This window comes from Peromyscus californicus, unplaced genomic scaffold (assembly GCF_007827085.1).
Source record: "Peromyscus californicus insignis strain IS unplaced genomic scaffold, ASM782708v3 Scaffold_22__1_contigs__length_63687245, whole genome shotgun sequence".
In the NCBI taxonomy this organism is placed as follows: Eukaryota; Metazoa; Chordata; class Mammalia; order Rodentia; family Cricetidae; genus Peromyscus; species Peromyscus californicus.
In genome coordinates, this window is record NW_026294525.1 from 36,293,738 (window position 1) to 36,317,692 (window position 23,955).

General features: G+C 42.8%; 2 protein-coding genes across 3 annotated transcripts in view; both read left to right on the top strand.

The window, feature by feature from the left end:
- The window catches only part of Soga3 (SOGA family member 3), a 55,344-nt gene extending 33,292 nt beyond the window's left edge, over positions 1–22,052 (top strand). For both annotated transcript variants that reach the window (XM_052751269.1, XM_052751268.1), the window contains exons 5-7: positions 12,144–12,215; positions 19,160–20,335; positions 21,928–22,052. In XM_052751269.1, coding sequence (XP_052607229.1) covers positions 12,144–12,215; positions 19,160–20,335; positions 21,928–22,038 — 1,359 coding nt within the window. In that variant the 3' untranslated portion in view covers positions 22,039–22,052. The remainder of the gene's footprint in view (positions 1–12,143; positions 12,216–19,159; positions 20,336–21,927) is intronic.
- A 76-nt stretch (positions 22,053–22,128) lies between these two features.
- Positions 22,129–23,955, top strand: part of Kiaa0408 (KIAA0408 ortholog) — a 30,197-nt gene continuing 28,370 nt past the window's right edge. The window contains exon 1 of the mRNA XM_052751270.1: positions 22,129–22,243. The gene's annotated coding sequence lies outside the window, so the exon portion shown is untranslated. The remainder of the gene's footprint in view (positions 22,244–23,955) is intronic.

The window sequence follows — 23,955 nt, forward strand, 5'->3', positions numbered from 1 at the left end:
TCTACCCTTCTCCCATCTCTGTCTTCAATTTGAATGTACTGCCTAACCTTATTCTGCCTCGCCATTGGCCAAACAGTTTTAATTTTCAACCAATGAGAGTGACACATATTCACAGTGTACAGAAAGGCATCCCACGACGGCAAGAGTTAAAGGAGAAAAAAGTCATTGAATTATTTTTACTAAAAAAAAAAAAAAAAAAAATTTAAAGAATGTAATCTGATCCTTGCAATTTCAATTTGGTATTGAATCAACATTTTTAAAAGATTTATGTTATTATGTGCATATATGTAGACCTGAGTGCACCATTTACATGTAGGAGCCTTGAAGACCGACCACAAGAGAACATAGAATCCCCTGGAACTGGAGTTACAGGTGGTTGTGAGTCACCATGTATGTGCTCAAAACCAAATCTAGGTCCTCTGCAAAAGCAGAACTACTCTTAACTGCTGAACTATCTCTTCAGCAACTCAATAAAAATTCTTAGGGCAGAACATTATGTTCTTGTTTGTTTTGCAGACTTTAAAATTTGTTTTTATTTAGACATTTGCTAGAAAAAAAGATAAAACAAGATTCCTGCTGCAACTCAAAAGACCAAAATAAGGTCTTTGCTTCTGCAATAGGACAAAAAGATCCAGCAAAAAAAGTTGATATATTGGGTGCAGATTTGGGGCTGCTCCCTCATAACATAAACTCATCACTCTACCTTTGACTTTTACCTTTGAGATTGAGACAGGAAAGGATCACCAGGCTTATTGAGCATAAAAATGCTACAGTGTTTCCATTTAGTATTGTGTCCTGGGAATAAATCCTAAAGTGTCAGTCAATTTCTAAGGCTGATTCTTGAAGAACATGAGTTGATGGATGCCTTTCTTTTCCTCCTTTCTCCACACTATTCATCTTTTGCTCTTGACCTTCTTAGCGCTCCATGGAGTCTTGTCAAACCTGATCCTACAGTTTCTTGGGTACAGCCCTTTTCACATTTATCTTCATGTTTCAACTCTGACTTATTAGGGAGGCTTGTGAAAATGGAAGTTATCTTTCCTTCTCTGCCTAGAACTGTAGGAGCAGAAGAAAAAGCCAAATTTGCTAAAACTTATGGAAGATTTGATGAATTTTTTCCCATACACCATATTTTTAATCATGTTTTCTCCTCCCTTAACACCTCCTGGATCCTTCACACCTCTCCAAAGGACCAACTTTATGTCTGTGTTTCAAAAGAATACACACACACACACACACACGTATATAATATATATATAGCATGTATATATAATGTATATATACATATGTGTGTATTCTTTTTGAAACATTATATATAGTGTATACATATGTGTGTATATGTATATAAATCAGATCAAACTAGCAGATCAGTAAGATACAAACATGCCAATACAAAGCAGAATGAAACAAGTCCACAAAAGCCAAAAGAAAACAAAAAAAACCCCATGGAGTTTGTTGTTGTACAGCTACTCCTGGGCGTGTGGAATTACCTAGTAACACTCCATTGGAGAAAATGGTTTTTCCCTTTGCCATTGTCTGTCAATTGCAGAGAGCTTCTTGATTAGGGTTGGGAGCCCTGTCCACTTCCCCCTCTCAGTGCTAGGACCCCCATCTGGCTTGAACCTGTGTAAGTCTTGGGCATGTTGGTATGTTTTTTGTGAGTTCATACATGCAGCAATACTGTTGTGTCTGGAAGGCAGAGTTTCTTTGGAGACATCCATCACCTCTGGCTCCTAAAAGCTTTCTGTCTTCTCTTCTCATAGATCAGTGAACCTTGAGGAGAGGGATTTGATGAAGACATCCCATTTAAGATTGAGTGGTCTGAAGTCTCTCATGCTCTTTTCCTTGTTGAGGGGTTACCAGGATTTAATTAGAAAGTTAGACCTGAGAAGGGTTTACTATAAAGATGCCCATATAACTCCTTCCTGAAAGTGAATGAAAGTGGAGTTCAAATAAAAGAAACAGTTCAAAGCTGTGTGATATTATCCAAGCCCAGTAATAGTGTGAATGCTGGATAAACTCATTCCCTCTTAACTCAGATCACATCTCCGGTGCTAGCTGAAACTTGTTGATTAAAAGATGCATTCGCGATTTAGCACTGAAAGGTGAACTTTCGAAATAATTTATAATCTATTTTCATTTAAAAATTTCTTCTTGGCCGGGTGGTGGTGGCGCACACCTTAAATCCCAGCACTCGGGAGGCAGAGGCAGGTGGATCTCTGTGAGTTCGAGTCCAGCCTGGTCTCCAAAGCGAGTACCAGGAAAGGCGCAAAGCTACACAGAGAAACCCTGTCTTGAAAAAAAAAACAAAAAATAAAAAAAAAATCTCTTCTGGAGTCAAAATATTGGCAAATGCCCAGGGGAAACACACTAATGAGAATGTTTTTAAAAGCCAGGTGTGGTGGTTCACGCCTATGATGCCAGCTCTCAGGAGGATAAGAAAGGGGATCATCATGAATCAGAAACCAGCTTTCACAGATCTCAGAGTGAGACCTTATTCAATATTCCTAGGATAAACATATTATAGAATCAAGATCTGGTAAAGTTTGCCTCTGAGTATATGCAAGGTAGAAAGCCACTGGGAGATTTGGTGTAGAATGCACTGGCCTACCCACACTGGCTTCTGCCTCTCTTGCCCACATTCTCCTTTAGATACAAGATCATGCCTTGGTATAAAGCTTGGAAACCCATCTCACCCTTTTAGGGTGAGTATGAGCAGTGTGTTCTAAGGAGAGTCTAGGTATGCTGTCTTTCTAGACTTTCTCATGTCAGTGAAGAAAGGGGTGACTTTAGGGACAAGAGACACTTTTGTGCCCTTCTAAGGCCTGGTTGTTTGTTAGGTTTTTTGTTTTGTTTTGTTTTGAGACACGGTTGTATGTCTATGCTAGTCTAAAATTTGCAATTTAGTTAGGTTGGCGATGTTGGATTCCTGATCCTATTGCCTCCTTCCTGAACAACTAGGATGAGAGATATGTGCCGCTGTGCCCAGTTTCCAAGACTTAATTGAGACAGGGTTCCTGCTTCTTGCAATTTCCCTCCAGTGTTTTGTGGTTTGTTTGTTTGTTTGTTTTTTGTTTTTTCGAGACAGGGTTTCTCTGTGTAGCTTTGCGCCTTTCCTGGAACTCACTTGGTAGCCCAGGCTGGCCTTGAACTCACAGCGACCCACCTGGCTCTGCCTCCCGAGTGCTGGGATTAAAGGCGTGTGCCATCACCGCCCGGCCAGTGTTTTGTGGTTTATCCCTGGACCTCCCTCCAATGTTGACATGACATGACAGGGACTTCAGATTCTGAGGACCAGTGTGTGTGTCACTTTCGTTGTGTATAAGATACAAAGACGCCGGGTGGTGGTGGCGCACGCCTTTAATCCCAGCACTCGGGAGGCAGGGGCAGGCGGATCTTTGTGAGTTCGAGGCCAGCCTGGTCTACAGAGCGAGATCCAGGAAAGGCGCAAAGCTACACAGAGAAACCCTGTCTCGAAAAACCAAAAAAAAAAAAAGATACAAAGACACATTACTTACGTGTAATACATGTAAAGGAGGTTCCCATGCCTGTGCAGCCATACTCTGAGAGGCATGCGTAGTTTATACTCTGTCAGCTGGGTAATTTATCCAGCTATGATGACACCATACCGTGATGTCAGACTCATAAAGCAATGGCCAGATCCAAAGAGGGGCTACACACAAAGTGTTTAGCCAAGGACATGACCATATTTATTGCTCTATAAAAATCATAGGCATTAATATAGTTAGTTCATTGATTTAATTACCATACAAATGGGTCTCATTTTATATTATGATATACATAATACATCTTTTGGTCGGATTTTAGGCACCTTCTCGGTTCTTAAACTATTGAAAAGATAAAGAGGCTACCAATTCAGAAGATCAAAGTCTGGTCTGGGGCTCAGTTGTAAATCCCAGCACTCAGGAGCTGGTGCAGGAGGATTGGGGCTAGGCAACACCAGCATGGGGAACGTGGTGAGTGCTGGGCCTGTCAGGGCTGCAGAGCAAGACTCCCTGATAAAATAACCAAAACAGCAAAACAGAAGAAGCAGAAGTAGGCCCAATTTCAAATTAAAAAAAAAAAAGCAATCTACTAGCACTTTTGGACTGTAAACACTTCATTTGTTTAATTGCTGTGCACACATAATTATTGGCAACACTCTATTTCCCGGCTCTCACGTGAGAAAAGGCATGCGGCCTCTTTTAAACAAGCTGGGGGGCTGGGAATGCAAAGAAGAAACTGAACAAGCAATATTTCCCACAAGCATCTCTGGAGAGCCATCTGAAGTGCCTGGGCTGCCGACAGAGAGGACTTGAGATGTTACTGTCACCTCCCAAAATTGATTCTAATCCACGCCCCTCCCCCCCCCCACACACACCTGTAGAAGCTTCTAGGTCAAGTGAGTGAAGGTTGGGCAGAAAAACAGAAGTGGTGGGGAGAGGTCACTGCTCCAACTCCATCTCTCAGTCTCCCTTCTTTATTTTATAGACGCCGGAAAGCTAATGAAATCATAGTGGAATATGAATAGATGATTAAACAGTTATTGAAAAATTAAATCTGATACTTACAGGTATTCTAGCCCCGTAGTCTTATTAAAAAGCAATACACCTTTATTTCAAGGGAAAGGATTTTGCACAGCACTTCTTCACTTTAGCACCTCCGCTTAAATGCTATTTAAATGCTGTTAAAACGCAAGGTAGCTCCCAGGAAAGAATGCCCTAGTTTCAGCATTTCTCTGGGACGAATTCATAGGTCTCATGTTAACATTTCCTACAGGACAAAGTGTAAAGTTCCCAGCTCTGAAAGCAGGCCCATCTTTTCAGTGTTTTCCCTCTGTCCCCCATCTTCAGGGTCTCTGTCTCATTGCTTCTCCTCTGAGGGTAATGTGGCTAGATACACTCATCTCTTTCTTCCTGCTGCTTATGCGGTTTAATTTTTCAAAAGCCTCCAAAAGTCAGGCATCCTGGATAACGTTCTAGAATTCTTCCATTCCGGAATAACAGTGTCTTCTTCCGTTATTCCCAGTCTTTCGTGTTGCCCATTTGTTGCCTTTAGATAACTCTGCTTACTGTTTTAAATCATTTCATTCTGTTCTTAATCTATACAAACAGTTTTAGAGGAAAAAATATTTTTAGTGACTGACTTTGTTAGGGTTTCTATTGCTGTGAAGAGACACCATGACCATGGCAACTCTTATAAAGAAAAACATTTCATTGAGGTGGTGGCTTACAGTTCAGAGGTTCAGTCCATTATCATCATTATGGGGAGTGTGGCAACATGCAGGCAGACATGGGGTTGGGTACGTCTTGATCAGAAGGCAACAGGAAGGGGATTGTTTATGTGCAATGAGTGTGACACTGGGTGGTATCCTGAGCATAGGAAACCTCAAAGCCCGCCCCTATTTTGTGACACACTTCCTCCAACAAGGCCATATCACTCCAACAAAGCCACACTTCTACTAGTACCACTCCCTATGAGATCATGGGGACAATTACATTCAAACTACCACAGTAACATTTGTTTACAGTATTTCTCGTTGCTGTGATAAAATACCCAGACAAAGGCAACTTAAGGGAGAAAGGGTTTATTCTAGCTCTTGGTTCCCAGTTATAGTCTGTCACTGTGGGGGAGTTAAGACAACAAAACCTTCAAGCAGCTAAAAGAGGCCCAAGAGAAGAGCAGGGAATGAGAGCATGTGGGCTTGTGCTCTGGCCCTTCTCTCCACTCATCTGGTCCAAGATTCCTTGCCTAGAGAATGGTGCCACACAAGCTGTGCAGGTTTCCAGCTCCAGCCCCGTGCCAACCTAAGTTGACAATCTATCATTGATATTCCCTTCCCTGGGTGATTCTAGACAGTTTCAAGTTGACATCTTGAAATACATCCCATAGTATATGTGCAGTGGGTGTGACACAAATAGCAAGCAATATTTTCAAAACGACAACACATTTTCCCTCCTAACTCTTGCACATCTGCCCTTCATCTTGAGGCCATTTGGACTGCCATCTGTGTGTCTTTGTGTTTCTGAACTGTTATGGTCTAATGGCACGTTTTTCTCAAAAGTTGCTATTGCTTCTAACTAAAGCAATTATTTGACATGAATGAGATAGAATCCAGACCTCTTCCACGTCTTTCCAGATCTGACTTAGGTCATCAAGAATCTCATGTCATACTACTTCTCCTTTTCGGCCACACCCGTACTGAACTTCTGTTTCTCAGACGTAGTTTTAATTATTACATAAAAGCTTTATAATTCCTTCTCCCTTCTTTTTTCTTTTTCATCTATCAGGGCCTGACTACTTATACATCAGATTCATTATGAGATGACATTCTAGAGGTCATCCCTAGCTTTCCCCATCAAGTCTAACCAGAGACTGCATTAATCCTTTCTCCTTTGTGATCTAATTGAAAAACAATTAGGGATCACAGATTTGGGCCAGAATAAGATTCTGTTACATATTAAGTTGTTACTTGTTTTTCCCCCCACATCTATTTTTCTTTCTTCCTTCCTTCTTTCCTTCCTTCCTTCCCTCCTTCATTTATTTATTTATTTATTTCTCTATTGGGAGTTACTTGTGACTGGTGCATGCCTAGCCACGCATGTAGGCATATAGAAGTAAGATGTGCCAGGAATCAGTTCTCCCCTCCCACCATGAGGGTCCTGGTAACCCAGTTCAGCTTGCCAGGCTTAAGCAATCTTACTAAAATCCCAGTAGTTCCTTTAGACTTAACAGCAGCATCACTGGCTGAGGCTAGGTGAGCTGCCTCCATCTGTAATTTGGGCCACTCAGGAAGATGAAGCAGAGGGATTGCTAGTTCTGGCTAGCTTGGACTACATAGTTGAAACTCTCTCTCTCAAGATAAAAGAAGAAAAGCCTACAGGTTTTATTAAGTTGTAGATCAGCCTCAGTGTTTCTGATTCACCGGACCTAGGATAGGTCTCAAGAAGATGCTTTTCTAACAGCTTCCTGGTGACATTAGTGATGCAGTATCGGTGACTTCACTTGGAAAAAAGCGTTTGTTTATCTACTGTGCTAAGTTCTTGGTTCAGCATCTTCAAAGTGATCAGCTGAGGTACATGTAGAGTATTGACATTAATTAGTGCACAATCAAGGCCAGTTAATCATCCTTTTTACATTATTGATGCTCTTGGGGCATTATTGAACTGGACAGTGAACTGGCCATCGCAAGCAAACTGGGAACTCATCAAAGAATGATGATTGCATTGGTTTTATTATTACTGTGGCACAGGATGAAGTGGGCCATAAGCTATTATAGAATGAGTTCTTTATAAAAATATTAATAAATATTCAATAAATATTCATTGAAAACAAACTTAGATGTTCCTTTAGATAGCTTCTATATAGAATATTCTAGATTTTCCAACTCAGTCCTCTATATTCTTGGTATTCTTGCCAACTACTAAGTCACAACCCACAGCTTCCAATTCTAAGAAGACTTCTGAGGTGGCTTAAAAGGGATGGAAGGCCTCTGACCTTAGACATGTGGGACCATGTCCATTGGCAGACAAGGTGAAGAGGCATAATTTCACCAACCTGGGTGGTTGAGATTGTCTCACACCATGAAGGTGGTTGAGAACTCCTGAGGGAAAAGATGGCTACAACCCATTATAGGGCAGAAATGACTGAACCATGTTTTCTCCCCCTGTTCTCTTTGGAGTTGCTTTGCCTTACCTCAAAGGAAGCTGGGAGGTATAGTCTTCTAGCAGGAAACTATCATTTCAAACTCTAAGGAGAGAGAAAAGTGGAGATACAGAAAAATGGGGGCATAGATTCTTTCTTCGTTGTTTCCTGCTATGGAGGGTTGTTGTTGGAGGAGCATAGTTCTGCATTTGTTGAAGAGAGGGGTCATCTGGTCACTTAGCTGGAGGGGAGTTTTAACTTGATTGGCTGTGATGGATTATGCAAGTGCCATCCTGTGTTTCTGGAAAGACTTATTGAAAAGTAACCATTAAGCAGATGATTTGGTTATAGAGTAAAACTGAGATTTCCCAGAAAGGTGGAGGGAGAGGGAGGAGAGAGGTGGGAGAGATGGAGTGGGTCGGTGAGAGGAAGTGGGCACAGAGTTGACTCACAGTGACAGTGACTAGTCCCCTTGCCAGGAGAGCTGCACCATCATGAGCTAGTAGAAGCAACAGGGAGCTACAGAGCACCAAGGGAAGGGAACAGGAGAAAAGAGAGGACCAATGTAAAGAATTGTATCTGGCCTGGGGTGAAGGTTGAAGGTCCTTTGCAGCCAGAGTCTCTATCCACAATGTCTGGAAGGGCCTTTTGCAGATGTATCAGGTCACAAACAGAACAAACAAACAGAGCTGTTGTTGGGTGAGCGCCATTGGGGGGGCTTATGTGGAACTTTTTTTTTTTTTTTTTTTTGGTTATAGGGTGAAGTGCAGGAATTAATGTATTTTAAAAGATAGGGTAAAACATAAGGAAGAAAGAAGTGATCAAGGAGAGGAGCAGAGTGGGACGGAGACAGAAGCCCATCCTTAGGAGGCCTGTGGTTGAATTTTTGTCTGTACCCTGTCTCTAGGGCCCCATCACAAACTAGGTAGGATGCACTGATGTGGAAGCAGCAGCATTTGTGGAGGAGGGCACAAATCCCACCCTCAGCAGTAGCCAGATCTAGTCCCTTTTCATTTAGAGCCCTGCAGCAACCAAGGAATCGAGCTGGTCCTAATGGATGTTAAGCTGATCTGAGGTTTCTCTAAGTATTTTTCTGAGGGCTGATGGGACCAAGGGGTTAGTTGATTCAAGGAAGCCTTCAGCCTAGAAGTTTTAATTCTGGGTTCTGAGTGACAAGAAGAGGGATAAGTGGGGTGGCTCATGAGTTGAATCCAAGTTACATATATGGTATGCTGTAACAAATTAAGATTACTTACACATAGACTTTTAACTATTAACTCCTTTTTGTGACAGATTTTAAACTGCCCTTTCCTCCTGCTTGGAATTTTACAGCCTTTTAGACCACGTGCCCAATGCTTTTCTAGATCCTGGGATAAAGTTTTCATTTCAGCAAAAGCTTCAAAGCTATCTATAACCATAAACATTTTAGTAAACACAACCAAGGAGAGGGGTCAGTATTCAGAGAACTAAAAGAACACATCCAGGGCTTGGAGGGACAGAAACAAAGGCAGGCTGAAAGCAGGAGTCCTACCCTCTCTGAGTTAGGAACTGTGAAGACACACGTTTAGAGGCCCGGCAGAGGGCACCCCACATTCCGGTCTGGGCAGAGTTGCAGACCAGGGCTATCAGAGATGAGAAAGATTAACGTGAACCGGGAGTTTTGCGGGTGAAGGGGCCTCGGACCGCTCTTAGCATTTCGTTTTATGGAGTCATCTTAAATGAGTTTAGAAATGAAGATCAAAAGTTCCAAATTCTGGGCAGCGACAGTGATCGTCCAGCGTATACTGAAGCCAGATTTGCATTGAAAGGCCAAAGAGGGTTTCAGTTCTCGCAATTGCAGCTCCTTTTAGCCAGCAAACAAGCCAGGAGAGTCTTTTAGAGCAGATAATTTGAACCCTACAGTGGGTATAGGGCCATGGTAAAAGCAGAGGTCAATATCCTGCTGTTCAGTGTGTCCCCCATGTTTTATATTGGCCAAATGTGCCTGGAACGTAGGTTGGGTGTCCCCTCAGAGCCTATGATTCCTGGTTCGAGAAACTGCACTGAAGGAAAGGTTTAAGGGTGTTCCACTGGTGGAGGGGCAGGCCAACGGAAAATTTCTGAGAGTCTCTGCCAAATTTTCACACAGCTAATGGAAAGTCCCCGGTGCCTTTGGCTGAGCGAATCAAGTCTAGACAGAGGCGGGCTCCCATGAACCCCCAGACCTAACCAGAGCACCTCTGAGTTTGATCCTATGAGTTACTTTTTTCTGGCATTTTGGGGTAGGTTGCATGCATGTTCTCGTGGAATGGTGCTTAGCCTCCCAGCTAGGTCAGACTGTGTCCAGGAAAGAGAGAGGAGAGAAGGGCGGAGATGGAGAGTGAAATGAAATGGTTGCCTGAGAGGAACAGGTGGCCTTCTCAGGCTTTCTCGGGCCTAGGGCTGGCAAACCTAGGAGAGCCAGGGAGGTTTGTCCATTGGAGGGCGTGAGCAGCTAGTGGCCTCAGACTTCTCATCCAGGGTTTTGGCATCATAAGTTAGATCTCTGAGGTGGCTTAAAAGAGATGGAAGGCAGAGAAAGAGCAGTATCTGACTTTAGACAGGTAGGACTGTGTTCACTGGCAGATAAGGCAAAGTAGCTTAATTTCACCCCCATGGGTGGTTAAGAATCCCTGAGGAAAAAAAGATAGCTATAATCCTTTGAAGGGACAGGAAGGTCTACAGCATGTTTCCTACAGTAGCCCTCCCCTTCCAGAGTTGCCTTGGCTAGCTGCAAGGGAAGCTGGGAGTTGTAGTCTTTTGGGAGTAAAGTATCATCACATAACCTAATGTAGGGCTCCAGAACACTGGTTCTCAACCTGTGGGTCGCGACTCTCACAGGGTCGTATATCAGGTATTTACATTATGATTCACAAGAGTAGCAAATTTAGAGTTATGCAGTTGCAACGAAATAATTTTCTGGTTTGAGGGGTCACCACAATGTGATCAATTGTATTAAATGGTTACAGCATTAGGATGGTTGAGAACCACTGCTCTAAAGAATTACAGGTGAATATCAACATGCACTACTGGTTGACCTGTGTAGTTGGAATCTCATTCTGAATAAAAATCTCATCCTGAATAAAAACAGTTACAACTGCCGGGCAGTGTTGGCGCATGCCTTTAATCCCAGCACTCGGGAGGCAGCCACGTGGATTTTTGTGAGTTTGAGGCCAGCCTGGTCTACAGAGTGAGATCATCCTGGAAAGGCGCAAAGCTATACAGTGAAACCCTGTCTCAAAAAACTAAAAAAAAAAAAAACAACAACAACAACAACAAAAAAAATCAGTTACAGCCATACATTTCCCCACCATCTGTGCAGACACCTTCCTTTAACCCTGGATAGTATATGAGAAGTTGACATATGAAGGATTTAATTTTCAGCTCTTTGTATTCACACGAGGCTTCCTGTTTTGAGTTGCTTCTACTGTATCACTGTATTCCTATTCTTCTCATTGGCTTTAGACCTTTGTATTTTTATGTTTACTCGTTTGTTCAGTGAATATTTTCTACCCTCTGCCAAGTGGCAGGCATTTTTGTCACGGAGGTGATGCTGCACTAAGAAAAATATCCTTGCTTCCTAGAGCCCAAAACATTGCATTTCCTACCATGCACTGTAATTACTGCCTTCCTCCCTCCCTTATCTAATTTCAGCCTCTGGTGGTATGTGTGGTATCTAGTTGCACTTTGATTCTGTAGCTCAATACCTAGTGGCATAGGATAGATAATCACACATGGGTAGTTAGTACTTACATGGTTCATTCTGATTATATTAGAGTGAGAAATGGAAGTGAGCGTCAGTGATTATAGAGTGCTGGTCCATGGCACGTGCACTTGTTAATATTCTGTGAATTAGTGTTTGCTTGAATTTTAATTCTGATCAGTTCATCAAATATGGGAGACTTTAAATAATGATCCAAACTCCAAGCTTCTCTTGGAAAAGCCCACATTCCTGAGGCTCTCAGGCCACCTACTCCTTGAGTTGGAGAACTCTTCTCATCTGACTTCCCACTTTCCACTTCCCATTTCATCACATGGGCTATTTGTTTGAAGGGGTGTGGGGTGAGAGGACGGAGTTCTGTAAATCCTACACGAGTCCACCGATGATGTCTTGGTGAGCTTGTCGCAACCCAGCCAACAATGGAAACAACTTAGTCTCGTCTTCTTTTTCTCTTAGTAATGAAGAATGCTAACAGGCCCTTGCCTGCATGTGAGCTCTCTAGCATGATGAGCCACGGATCTGTATTTTGTCTGAGTTGGTTTTCTACCTTTCACAGTAAATGGCTATTTACCAGCTACATTCTGCTGTGATTTGCATCTCTGTTTCCAGGAAAATTAAATCCGTCTGTCTCAGGAATTCTACCGTCCTTAGGAACTTTTTTTATATGTCTCTGTTTCATCATATGGGATGAGGACACTTAGAAACAACTGAGTTGAAAGCTATTAGTTTGCCAAATAATCATGTTCTTGTTTTGTTTCAGCTATCCTTAAAAAGAAGAGGAAGTAAAGATTTGCCAAAATCTGAAAAAAAGGCTCAACAGACGCCCACAGAGGTATGTCAAAATAAAACTTTAAAGTGCATATCAAGAGCCTCCAAATGGACATATTAATAAGCTACATTTATAAATAGGCCTAGTGGCTCGATAGGCTTATGTGAAACATATCAATTATGCATATCAACTATGTAGCTGTAGACACAGGTGGTAACATGTGTTTGGAGTAGTTGCTTAGAAAGCTAGCACCAACTAATATCATATGACCTTTACATGGCAAGCCCATGGCAACATGTCATTGGTGCGTTCTGCATTGCTTTATTTGAAAACTGTACCATAGCGCTAATTTCATTCATTCATGATTAATGAAGTCAGTGGAATGACTGTCCCTAAAGCATGTGCAGACTAAAGAATGCTGTGAGAAAAGATAGTAGAAGGATCAGAGAGGCGGCGGCGGCTGCTGCTGCTGCTGCTGCTGCTGATGTCATTCTTGGTCCCAGTGACGGGAGACAAAGGGAAGGAGAGAAAGCATGAAAAATAAAGCTTAAAAAATAAACGTGCCGGGCGGTGGTGGCGCACGCCTTTAATCCCAGCACTTGGGAGGCAGAGCCAGGCAGATCTCTGTGAGTTCGAGGCCAGCCTGGGCTACCAAGTGAGTTCCAGGAAAGGCGCAAAGCTACACAGAGAAACCCTGTCTCAAAAAAACCAAAAAAGTAAAAAATAAATAAACGTAACATGGTCTGAAGACTGTTGGAACCAGAGAATAATGGATGAAAGATAAACTAGCATTGATGCAGTCTCGGGGCCTTGATCAGATTCATTTTCTCTGCCAGTTAAACAATTAAAGGGCAGGAAAAATCTAGAGTGTGGCAGGTGGCCGTGGAGAGGTCTCAGTCACCACAAACGGAATCAGCAGCTGAAGAAAGATATTTATTGGAGGACTGGGGGAAACGCACACGTGCAGCAGAAAAAGACCCTCTGCAAAACAGAGGGGGCACTTGGAAAGCTGAAAAATCCAGTTTCTTCTTGGGGCCTGGAGTTTTAAAGTCCATGAAGAAATTTTCTCCCTTGACTTTAGGTTGTTGATTAGCCCAGAGCTGTTGGGTAATATGTCCTGATCTGGCTGTGATCGTATTGAGCCAGTCCATCAGTATGGGGCCTGCTGTTGGGATACAAAAGCCAACAAGGCCTTCATTTTAAGCTTTCAGACTTTTGTCTCACGTCAGGAAGGTGAGGAAGAAGCCAGCCATCTTGAAAATTCGCCACCTTTATTTCTTAGCCACTCCCCCCCCCCCACCCCCCCCCCGCCCAACCCCTGCATCCAGTCTGTCTGCCAGGGCCAGGAGGTCCATCTAATGCCTAGTATATTAGTATCACATAAAGTCTCTCATACGTGGAACACTGATTTAGTTGCATAATCATGTGACATGAAAGCAAAAGGCAAAGTATTTGGGGAGGAAGGGGGCCAGTGAGCAGGAGAAATGGAGAGAAGAGGGAATTATGGGGACCAACTATGATCAAAGCACAATGATCTATGTTATGGAAATGTCATAACAAAACTCATTATTTTGTACCCTAACTAAAAAACAATTTGAAAACATTAGAAATACATTACAGTCAAAACTGGCTCTTAGACTAGGGTGGGCTAATGTGTGTGTCAGGTTTTAAAATAGAAAAGCAAATAAATATTTGAGACAGAAGTGGCATTGTGACTCTCCCAAACACTTAGCCAAATACTAACTTTAAGCGTCCAAGTTGGAATGTAGAGTACAAGTGCATACATTTTAATAATTACTATTAAAAGCTTTCTCTTTAGGTAGCTTTAAGCAACATGATGATACTTTCATAGTCAAAATTTGATACATTATCTACAGCCTTTCCTTAAAGCATAGCATTTTAAATATATGTTTCTCCTTTTGCTATCTCTTTCCACCCTGTTTTTGGCCGGTTTTCCTCCTGATACTTACAGGAGAGCATTGCTAGAATCTCAGAGGCTCATTCTAAGGTAGTAAAACCCTTTTCTCTGACCATAAGTTCTGTCTCTGCCTGGACTTCAGCCACCTCACTCCAAATGCTCTGTGGTGGACCATTTCACATGCTGCCGGGAACACTCTTCCTTCCTGTCGTCGGCGATTAGAAGATGCTATGTGCTTCCCATCCTAAGATCACGAGTCAGCCTTAGCCAGTAATGTATTGCTCAAACCTTGCTTTTTATATATATTACACTTATTACGTTAAAGTGGACTCATTTTCTCAGCAACCCCCACCCTTTTTCCTGGCTGCATAGACCTCCTCCTTCAGGAGCATGTGGGAATCTTCCCACAGTAGACACCATAGCTTTCGTAAGTTTCTCAGGACAACCTAGTACCTTACAAAAGTCAGGATGCCCCACAGTCCACTAACTTTTGATTTCTGGATATTAATTCCCTGGAAGGTATGTAAGTGTAGTGCTGTGGTATTGCAGATACTGCTATCATTTCTAACACATTGATTTTCAGACTATAATGTATCTCATTTTTAAAATCCATCTTAGAAAGTTGATGGGGGGGAAGTGCCAGTTAAAAAATTATTCCATTTTTATAAAATTACAAAATGATTTGGTTGTTCAGATAGGTTGAAGACTATTGATCCACCTACTTATGTTACTGCAAGCATCCCATTTTTGTATCATAATTCTTATTATGAATTGATTTGCCCTATGTAGGGCATTTTTTTTTGTAAACAGGGACCATCCTATTCCACTTTGAATTATCTGTTTGTAGTGTCCAACACTTGGCATGCTCAGCACAGACTTTCAAATAATATCATATTGTTTTATTTTATATGTTGATTAGAAAATGTCAGCATACTTTTTATTTGAATCTACAATCATGGCAATGTTATCTGGCCTAATCTACTACAATCTGTATAAATTTTACATATCATTTTGTGAATCTACTTTATGGTCTTTGATCTATTCCTTGTACCTTCCCCCCAGCAGCTCTACTTAAAATGAGAAATAATATTAAGTGGAAATTGAGAGCAGTCACCTTCAAGTCAGGTTACCTATCTTGAAACCGTTGTTACATGCTGTCTACAGGACCTTTGATAAGCTACTCATTCATCCTGGGACTCTGCTTCCGTGTGTGTGTGTGTGTGTGTGTGTGTGTGTGTGTGTGTGTGTGTGTGTGTATTAGCTTCCAACATTAGCCTTTCAGATCAAAGCCAGGCTCACTTGCATCTTCATGGCCATTGGTTGTCTTTATGTTTCCTTCCTCATACATCGTTTTTTATCTTCCTGTGTATGAGTCTTTGACATGGGCAGAAATCACAACTTGTTTCCTGCCTCAGAGAATTTTGAGTTTTCTTGCCTTTTTTTTTAATACAGAAAAGTGGAGCGTATGTTTTACCACTTGGTTACTTTGGACAGAACAAATTCCTGTGGACCATTTTTTTTTTCAATAATTATGTATGGTGTTTTTATGTCCAGTTTTAAATGCAGCCTGCAAGTAGGTTATCAGATAAAGAGACAGAAAGCACATTGGCATGCAGAGTTCTTAAACTCTCAGAGTTGCGTAAGCTAGCACACTTTGTATCTTGAAAAGATACCTCCCCTTACTGCATGTTAAGACTAAGTCTTAACATGACTTAGTCACATGTAGGAAATTTCCAAGTCTTAAATATGTTTTTATTCCTTGGGGTAAGAGAGCTGATGTGCATACAAATCAGACGTGTTTCTATCTTTGGTTTGCTCGACATAGCACAGTGCAGAATTGTTCTGCTCCACTCTGTGCTTTGTATCACACCCACTGTTGTGCTAATTAGATTAAAACCACACCATATGTCAATAGAAGAAAGGTTTTTCTGTAATAGAAAATGAAGTTCCTGCCATATAGTTGACTCTACCCGGCTACCAAGTCTCATCTTGGTAGCTTTCCAATAAAACTTAGTATACGTGAAATCACATTTGATATTGACTAGTCAGATATCCTCTCTGATTGTTGACCTACTGTGTAATGAGTCTTTCTCTGTCCCACCAGCTCCCAAGTAATGACGTTGAGACTCCTTATTAATTATGAAAGCTCAGCCTATAGCTTAGGCTGGTTCCTAATTAGCTCTTATAATGTAAATTAACCCATTTCTATTAATCTACATTCTGCCACATGGCTCATGGATGTTACCTCTCCTCTTGCATGTCCTGCTTGCTCTGTGTCTCCTGGTGCCTCTGCCTTTCTTCTTCCCAGAGTCCTCTCTGTCCCTGGAAGTCCTACCTGTACCTCCTGCCTAACTATTGACCGTTCAGCTCTTTATTACACCAATCACAGCAATACATCTTCACACAGTGTACAAATATCCCACACTACTACACGACCTGCCAAATCTTTGAGCATTTCTTACCCTTGTGCCTTTCTTTTCTTCTCTTGTTTGGTGCCTTCATGACTGTTGCAATAGTCATCACATCAAGTCATCTTGTTCTGACATCCTTCGGTCAAATACAAGATTTCTCTAGGTTTCAGAGCATAAATTTTCATGATCTCAGCCCTGAGATTCCACATGCCTACTGGTAGATGTTTATATAGTCTCCATTCAACATTGTCCCATAAAGACAGCATTATAAATACCGAAATCCACATTCATCACCAGGAATTTGTTTCTCTTTGTTCTTTCTGTTCCTGACGTCATCAGTAGTATCTACCAAGACCCTAAAGTTCAGAACTTCAGGGTTATTTTTTCATCTTTGACTGCTGTGGTCTTAAACACTGTAAGGTGTCCTTGATCTCAAGAGCCTCCTGCAAGGCTGCTTCTCTCTCTTCTTCTGGAATGGACTCTTGCATGGAAGCTTTCTGTGATGTATCCTTTTAGCCTCCACTCTGTGCATTACGGGAAGCTGTTTCACCTTGGCTCACTGTGCTCATCCATGGCTTCTCAGGGAAAACAGAGAGCAGCACGTCCTAGTTCTTCAACTTTCCCTCCCTGTGCATTACGGGAAGCTGTTTCACCTTGGCTCACTGTGCTCATCCATGGCTTCTCAAGGAAAACAGAGGGCAGCACATCCTAGTTCTTCAACTTTATCCCACTGCCCTAGTTTCCTTATTTGAGCTTCTGTTCTAGAAACAGCTCAAATGATAACACTGCTGCGATCAGCATGAATATAGATTCTGCTCTGTCTGTCAACTACTAACCTGTGCTCTGCTGTGATAAGCCTTCTCATCTGTAAAGAGGTAAAGTTCCAGCTGCTCTGATGGCTGGAGTGAGGCCATAAAGGTAGAAGGAGTGTGGTGTTCAGCCTCTGCACCACTTAGCAGCTCCGCAATCCTTCGTTCTCTCATTAGTAGTTAATAGGGCAAAAGCTCTGTACCTTTTCATCATTGTTTCCAGAACCTCTCTAGCAGAAGCCCATACTCTCTAGTTCTTTATCAGACTGCATCTCAAACTTCAGTGACCCAGAAGGCCGAGTAAAGAAGGGATGCTTATTTCAATTTTTAAAAGAAGGATAAGGGATGTTGCTTGTTGGCAGAATGCTTGCATAGCATTGCCAAGCCCTGAGTTCCAGCTTATGCTGCAAAAACTATCATCTATCTATCTGTCTATCTATCTATCTATCTATCTATCTATCTATCTATCTATCTATCTATCAACCAATCACCTGCCTATCTACATCTCTGTTCATTTAAATAAGGAAACCAAAGTGAATTTTGAGAAATGATCTTTGGGAAAATATTCTTGAACATTGTATTAGTTACCATTTTATTGCTGTGATAAGTCATGACCAAGGCAACTTATACAAGAAAGCATTTAATTGAGCTTTCAGTTTTAGAAGGCTAGAGATTATAATGGCGGGGCAAAGGCATGACATCAGAAACAGCTGTGAGCTCACATCTTTCTTGATCCACAAACAGAAGACAGAGAGAGTACACTGGCAATGCCCTGAGACTTTTGAAACCCCAAAGCTCTTGGTGACACAGCTGTTCTAAGAAGGCTCTACCTCTTAATCCTTCCCAAATAGTTCTACCCTTGGTGACCAAGGATTCAGACTTGTGAGCCTATGGGCCCATTCTTCAAACCGCTTCAGACATAATAAGAACTTGTACAAAAGCTCTTAAAAGAGATTTCTATTTCTTTGTTAGCACTTCAATTTAGTTGATGATTAGGCTTCCAAGGCCTAAGTATGAATGTGTGAGAGGATCTTCACCAGGTCTATCTACTCCATTGTTTTTTCAACAGGCAGAGTCAACTCTATCCATTTGAGCAGATGGCAGTGCATCTTATTTCAGAAACCATGCAGAGTGCCTGCCAGTTTCACCTTGCATGGATCATTCTAGTGTGAGGCTTTCCGTTCTTTATGGACTTTGAAACAACTGTCCTTCAAATAATGGTGGATGGAAGATGGTTCCCTCACAAGGCTCAGGAGTCATAGCTTCAGAGAGAAGTGAAGTCATATATCACTCTTCTTCTCTCCCACTGTGTAGCCTTGAATAAGTCACCCAACACCTTTCGCCCAGGGAGTGTATAAACAAGGAATGTATAGTTGATTCCTAATTATACATTCATTCTGACTTTTAAATCAAGTAATGTTTTCTTTTGGCAAAGAGCTGAAGAGCATCTGGTTCACACTCATGCTCAATAAATGGCAGTGAGTGAGTGCAAAGTGACTACATGTTCCTTGGGGCCAACAGGGTTTATATTTAGGGCAGTTTGGAGGAGTCCAAAATAAAAAAAGAACATTGGCGAGAGAACCATGAAATGGCTGACAGCAGTAGGCACATATAATGATCCCTGAATAGTGGTGACCAAATTTCCCCCTTTTCCTATCCTCTTTTCTTTCCAGAACACACACACTACCTTAATTTTCAGTTGGTCAAAGAATGTAAGTGATGTGGAGAAAACACACAGCTCTCTTTGTGACATTAGGTAGTAATTACAAGGAAAAGAATTTTTATTTTTGCAGATGTCCTTTCTCGGTTGTTTTCTCTATTTGCATAGAAATGACCTCCTGTCCTTTCCCCCCACTTTCCCCCAATGAGGAGGACAATGAGGATTTGAAGTGCCAGCTGCAGTTCGTTAAGGAAGAAGCTGCCCTGATGAGAAAGAAAATGGCCAAAATTGATAAAGAAAAGGACAGATTTGAGCATGAACTCCAGAAGTACAGATCCTTCTATGGGGATCTGGACAGCCCTCTACCCAAAGGAGAAGCTGGGGGACCTCCTAGCACCAGGGAGGCCGAGCTCAAGCTTCGGCTGCGGCTGGTGGAGGAAGAGGCCAACATCCTGGGCAGGAAAATAGTGGAACTCGAGGTGGAGAACCGAGGCCTGAAGGCGGAACTGGACGACCTGCGGGGCGATGACTTCAATGGTTCGGCCAACCCCCTCATGAGGGAGCAGAGCGAGTCCTTGTCTGAGCTGCGGCAGCACCTGCAGCTGGTGGAGGACGAGACCGAACTGCTGCGGAGGAACGTGGCCGACCTGGAGGAGCAGAACAAACGCATCACCGCGGAGCTCAACAAATACAAGTACAAGTCCAGCGGCCACGACAGCTCGAGGCACCACGACAGCGCCAAGACCGAGGCCCTGCAGGAGGAGCTGAAGGCGGCGCGCCTGCAGATCAACGAGCTGAGCGGCAAGGTCATGCAGCTGCAGTACGAGAACCGCGTGCTCATGTCCAACATGCAGCGCTACGACCTGGCCTCACACCTGGGGATCCGCGGCAGCCCCCGCGACAGCGACGCCGAGAGCGACGCGGGCAAGAAGGAGAGCGACGATGACTCCCGGCCTCCCCATCGCAAGCGCGAAGGGCCGATTGGCGGCGAGAGCGACTCGGAGGAGGTGCGGAACATCCGCACCCTCACGCCCACCCGCTCCTTCTACCCGGCACCGGGACCCTGGCCCAAGAGCTTCTCCGATCGACAGCAGATGAAGGACATCCGCTCCGAGGCCGAGCGCCTGGGAAAGACCATCGATCGCCTCATCGCGGACACGAGCACCATCATCACCGAGGCGCGCATCTACGTGGCCAACGGGGACCTGTTCGGACTGATGGACGAGGAGGACGACGGCAGCCGCATCCGGGAGCACGAGCTGCTCTACCGCATCAACGCGCAGATGAAGGCCTTCCGCAAGGAGCTGCAGACCTTCATCGACCGCCTGGAGGTGCCCAAGTCTGCGGATGATCGCGGCGCCGAGGAGCCCATATCCGTGAGTCAGGTACAGTTCTGCCTTTTGCGAGCCATGGCGATGGCGAGGCTGGCCCATGGAGCTGCGGTCCCTCGTGGGGCGTCTCCGACCCCGACTTCCACATCCTACCTTAGGGAAGCTCCACCTCATAGCCTTGCCGGGCTTAAAAGCCCCGAAGGCGCTTGTGTTTTCACGCTGTGTTCCACCAGGCAGAGGTTCCCGAAACCCGATATAGGTCATTAACAATTATTCCTTCCTGTTCTGCAGAAGGGGAAATTCAACACTGACACAGTCAGGTTTTGTGGAATGACTGATGGATTTTTAAATGCACAATATCATTTTTAAAAGGTCAACATTTTTTTTTTTTTCAGTATTTCCCTAACAGATTGGCTGGCATGAAAGTCCTCAATGGGAACCCTCAAGTGTTTGAGGTTTGTGAGCAAGGTTCAAATTGAGTTTTAAGATGATAAAAATAACCAAATAAACCTGGGGAAGTGATGCACACCTTAATTCCCAGGACTCGGGAGAAGTAGAAGCAGATGGGTCTCTGTGATTATAGGCCCCCAGGGCTGCATAGTGAGACCCTGTCTTAAAAAATGTTTTTTCTTCCTAATTAAACAAGATTAACCAATCCTTCTGATGAATGTTCAAACTGGTAGTAAGGAGACATGATCTTGTGCCCAGAGCCCTATGGGTGAGACACATACAAGCTGCCCCTTTAGATAAATTGAGGTAACACAGTGGTTATTTCTGGTTAGAACACCATCAGTTCAATAGTGGAGATCCAGAGTGAGAAGTTTGTAGCATAGCTTTAAGGCGATACTAATTCAAAGAAATAATAATAAGTATTCCAGCACAGGGGAAAGCAGCATTTCCCTCCTGACTTGTAGAGGCATACCGGATGAATGGGACTCAGCAGCTTTGGCCAGGTATGGTGGCCACTGAAAGATCACTGCATTTTGCCCACGTTAACCACATAAAAGATCTTTATGGAACCAAGCAGGCAGTACCGTCCCTCGCAGCAGCCCGATGTCCTGTATCCATTGGAGAACCCACCGAAGTACAACAGCATGCATGGCTTTGAACACACTGGAGACACCGATCTTTAAAACCCAGTTTATGCGCAGAAGCATGACATCAGATTACTTGCCTGTTGATCTCGGCTAGAGAACTTGCAGCCCCATCGCTTACCTTGCATGTTGCCATGCTTTGCTGTGGGGCCGTGGCGGGGTGGGGGTGGGGGGTGGGGGGTGGTGGTGGTGGTGGTGGTGGTGGATTCTGATGGAACTCAATGACTTTCACAAGGTTAAATGTTACTCTTTCCTATTTGGTATGGTTTGGTACTAGTTTCTGGTTTTCATTTTGCAGGTTTTCGAATACCAAGCATGTGGTGTGTTTCAGCTATACTCTTGGGGGGAAGAGTCATTTATGTATTTATCAGAGCGAGAGAAAAATGCTGTCGATAATAAAATATTTTAAGAATTTGCAAATATGGGCCTCACTGGGGAGAGATATTATTATTATTTTAGGTTGAGTCGGTGCTTCGATAAGTTGATATGAATATAAGCTTTAAGACGACCACTAATTAGCTCTTCTCCCTGTCTCCCCATTTGCCTTCCCAGATGTTCCAGCCCATCATTTTACTCATTCTCATCCTTGTATTATTTTCTTCACTTTCTTACACAACGATATTTAAACTCGTCTTCCTTTTCACACTCTTTTTTGTACTGTAAGCCCTTCATCACTTACCATTCCTTGTAGTGTTTTCAGTTGTTTTATTTTGCCCGCCCTTCAAGACAAGACATCCAAGAAGTATCATTTCTGTAGTAGCCGAGGCTGTAAAAAAAACACTGAAGACTGCATATCTCTGTAAAAAGACACAACTCATCTCACACTGTCAAATTCAATAGGAAACCCCAACGACCCAACGATTTTCAGGTAAGGAAAAGAAAGTGTAGCAGATTTTTGTGTAAATAATATTTTGCCCCTTTCTTTTGTATATGTGTTTTGTACTTTTAATTCGTAATTGACAGGTTAACTCTAAAAAAAAAAAAATGGACTAAGTCTCGTAATCACTTCCTAGGAATGGAGCGTTAATTCAAACTTGGAAATATTTAACTTGGTCACATTTTCAAGAATCATGTAAAGGCATTAAGTATCAGTAAATGTTGATGTTTTGTAAATTATCTGATATAGATTATATAGATTTATGCACACAGTGTTACTTGTTTTAGGCCAAAAAGAAAATGTGAGTGTCTAATAAATATCTGTAAAAAAATATGATAAATGCTGAAATGTAGCTCTCTTGGAAAGTAAATAATAGGTTCTGAAGCTGATATGTTTTGTCCTCAAAGATTTGCTATGAAAACATGAGGACCCAAGTTTGAATCCCCAGGCTACCTGATGAGTCTAACTGATCTTTAATTCAATAAGAAACCAAATAGTCCCCCCTATTTGATTTACCCCCACTTTCCACCAAATCAGCTGTCTCTCCACTTATGTATCATATATGAAGCTATGTATTGCTGACCTTGTTGCGGGGAGTCCCTTCTTTTCTATGATAAACTACCACACAGGACTGCCTTCACAGCAGAAAATATGCTAGCAATATAGCATGAGCAGCAGCTTAAGAAGGGAAGTAAATACAGTATCTAGAATGTCCTTGAGTTACAATCCAAACCGAGTGGAGCTACTCTGTAAACCTAGACTTACTTTGGTGAACCCTACATCCCTGTCTTTTTGTCTATACCTAAAGTCACCTCGGTGGACTCTATGTCTCAGAGATTCTACTCTGTCCATCTTGTTGGTGGTTTACTCACTGGAATCCTGGAATACATAGAAATTCCAGCAGTGGACCCAGGTGTGGTGGCACATGCTTGTAGCCTCAATACTAGGGAAGCTAAGACAAGAGGATTGTGAGTTCAAAGTTAGTCTGAGCTATCTAGCCAGACCTCAGAAAGAAAAAGAATAAAAGATATTATACTCTTCTCAGTTCACATATTGGTCAGTGGATGTGAAACTCTGTGATAAAATGAAGTATCTTGACCACAGGAAAAAGATAATGTGGGAAAGTTTTCTAATTAAAGATGTGCAGGTAGGTAGGCCTTTGGGATCCTAGGAACTTAATCTGCAGGAGAGTGTTTTCCCTGATCCCCCTACAGCTCCACTTCTCCTTAAATATTAGATGTAGGAAAATTTTGCTAGGGTTCAGTAGGTAAGAGGATTTGCTGTGAAAATATGAGGACCCAAGTTTAAATTCCCAGAACTCATGTAAAATACTGTGCATGGGGCATGGAGATGGACCAGCAAAGAAAGTAGAGGAGGAGGGCATTCAACATCTTCCTCTGGCCTCTACCTGTGCATGTAGTTACTCGCATGCAGTAACTACACACTCACACTCATACATACATACACACACACCACCACCACCACCACCACCACCACCACCACCACCACCACCACCACCATAACCACCACCACACACACCTCATAACTTACACACGTCCTATACATACATATACACAACATCCCCATCTGACCCCCATAAGTGCATGTACATGCACAGTCTCTTACATACAGTACCTGTACACACACTGCATAACACACACATACACACACAAACACACACACACACACCACATCCCCAATAC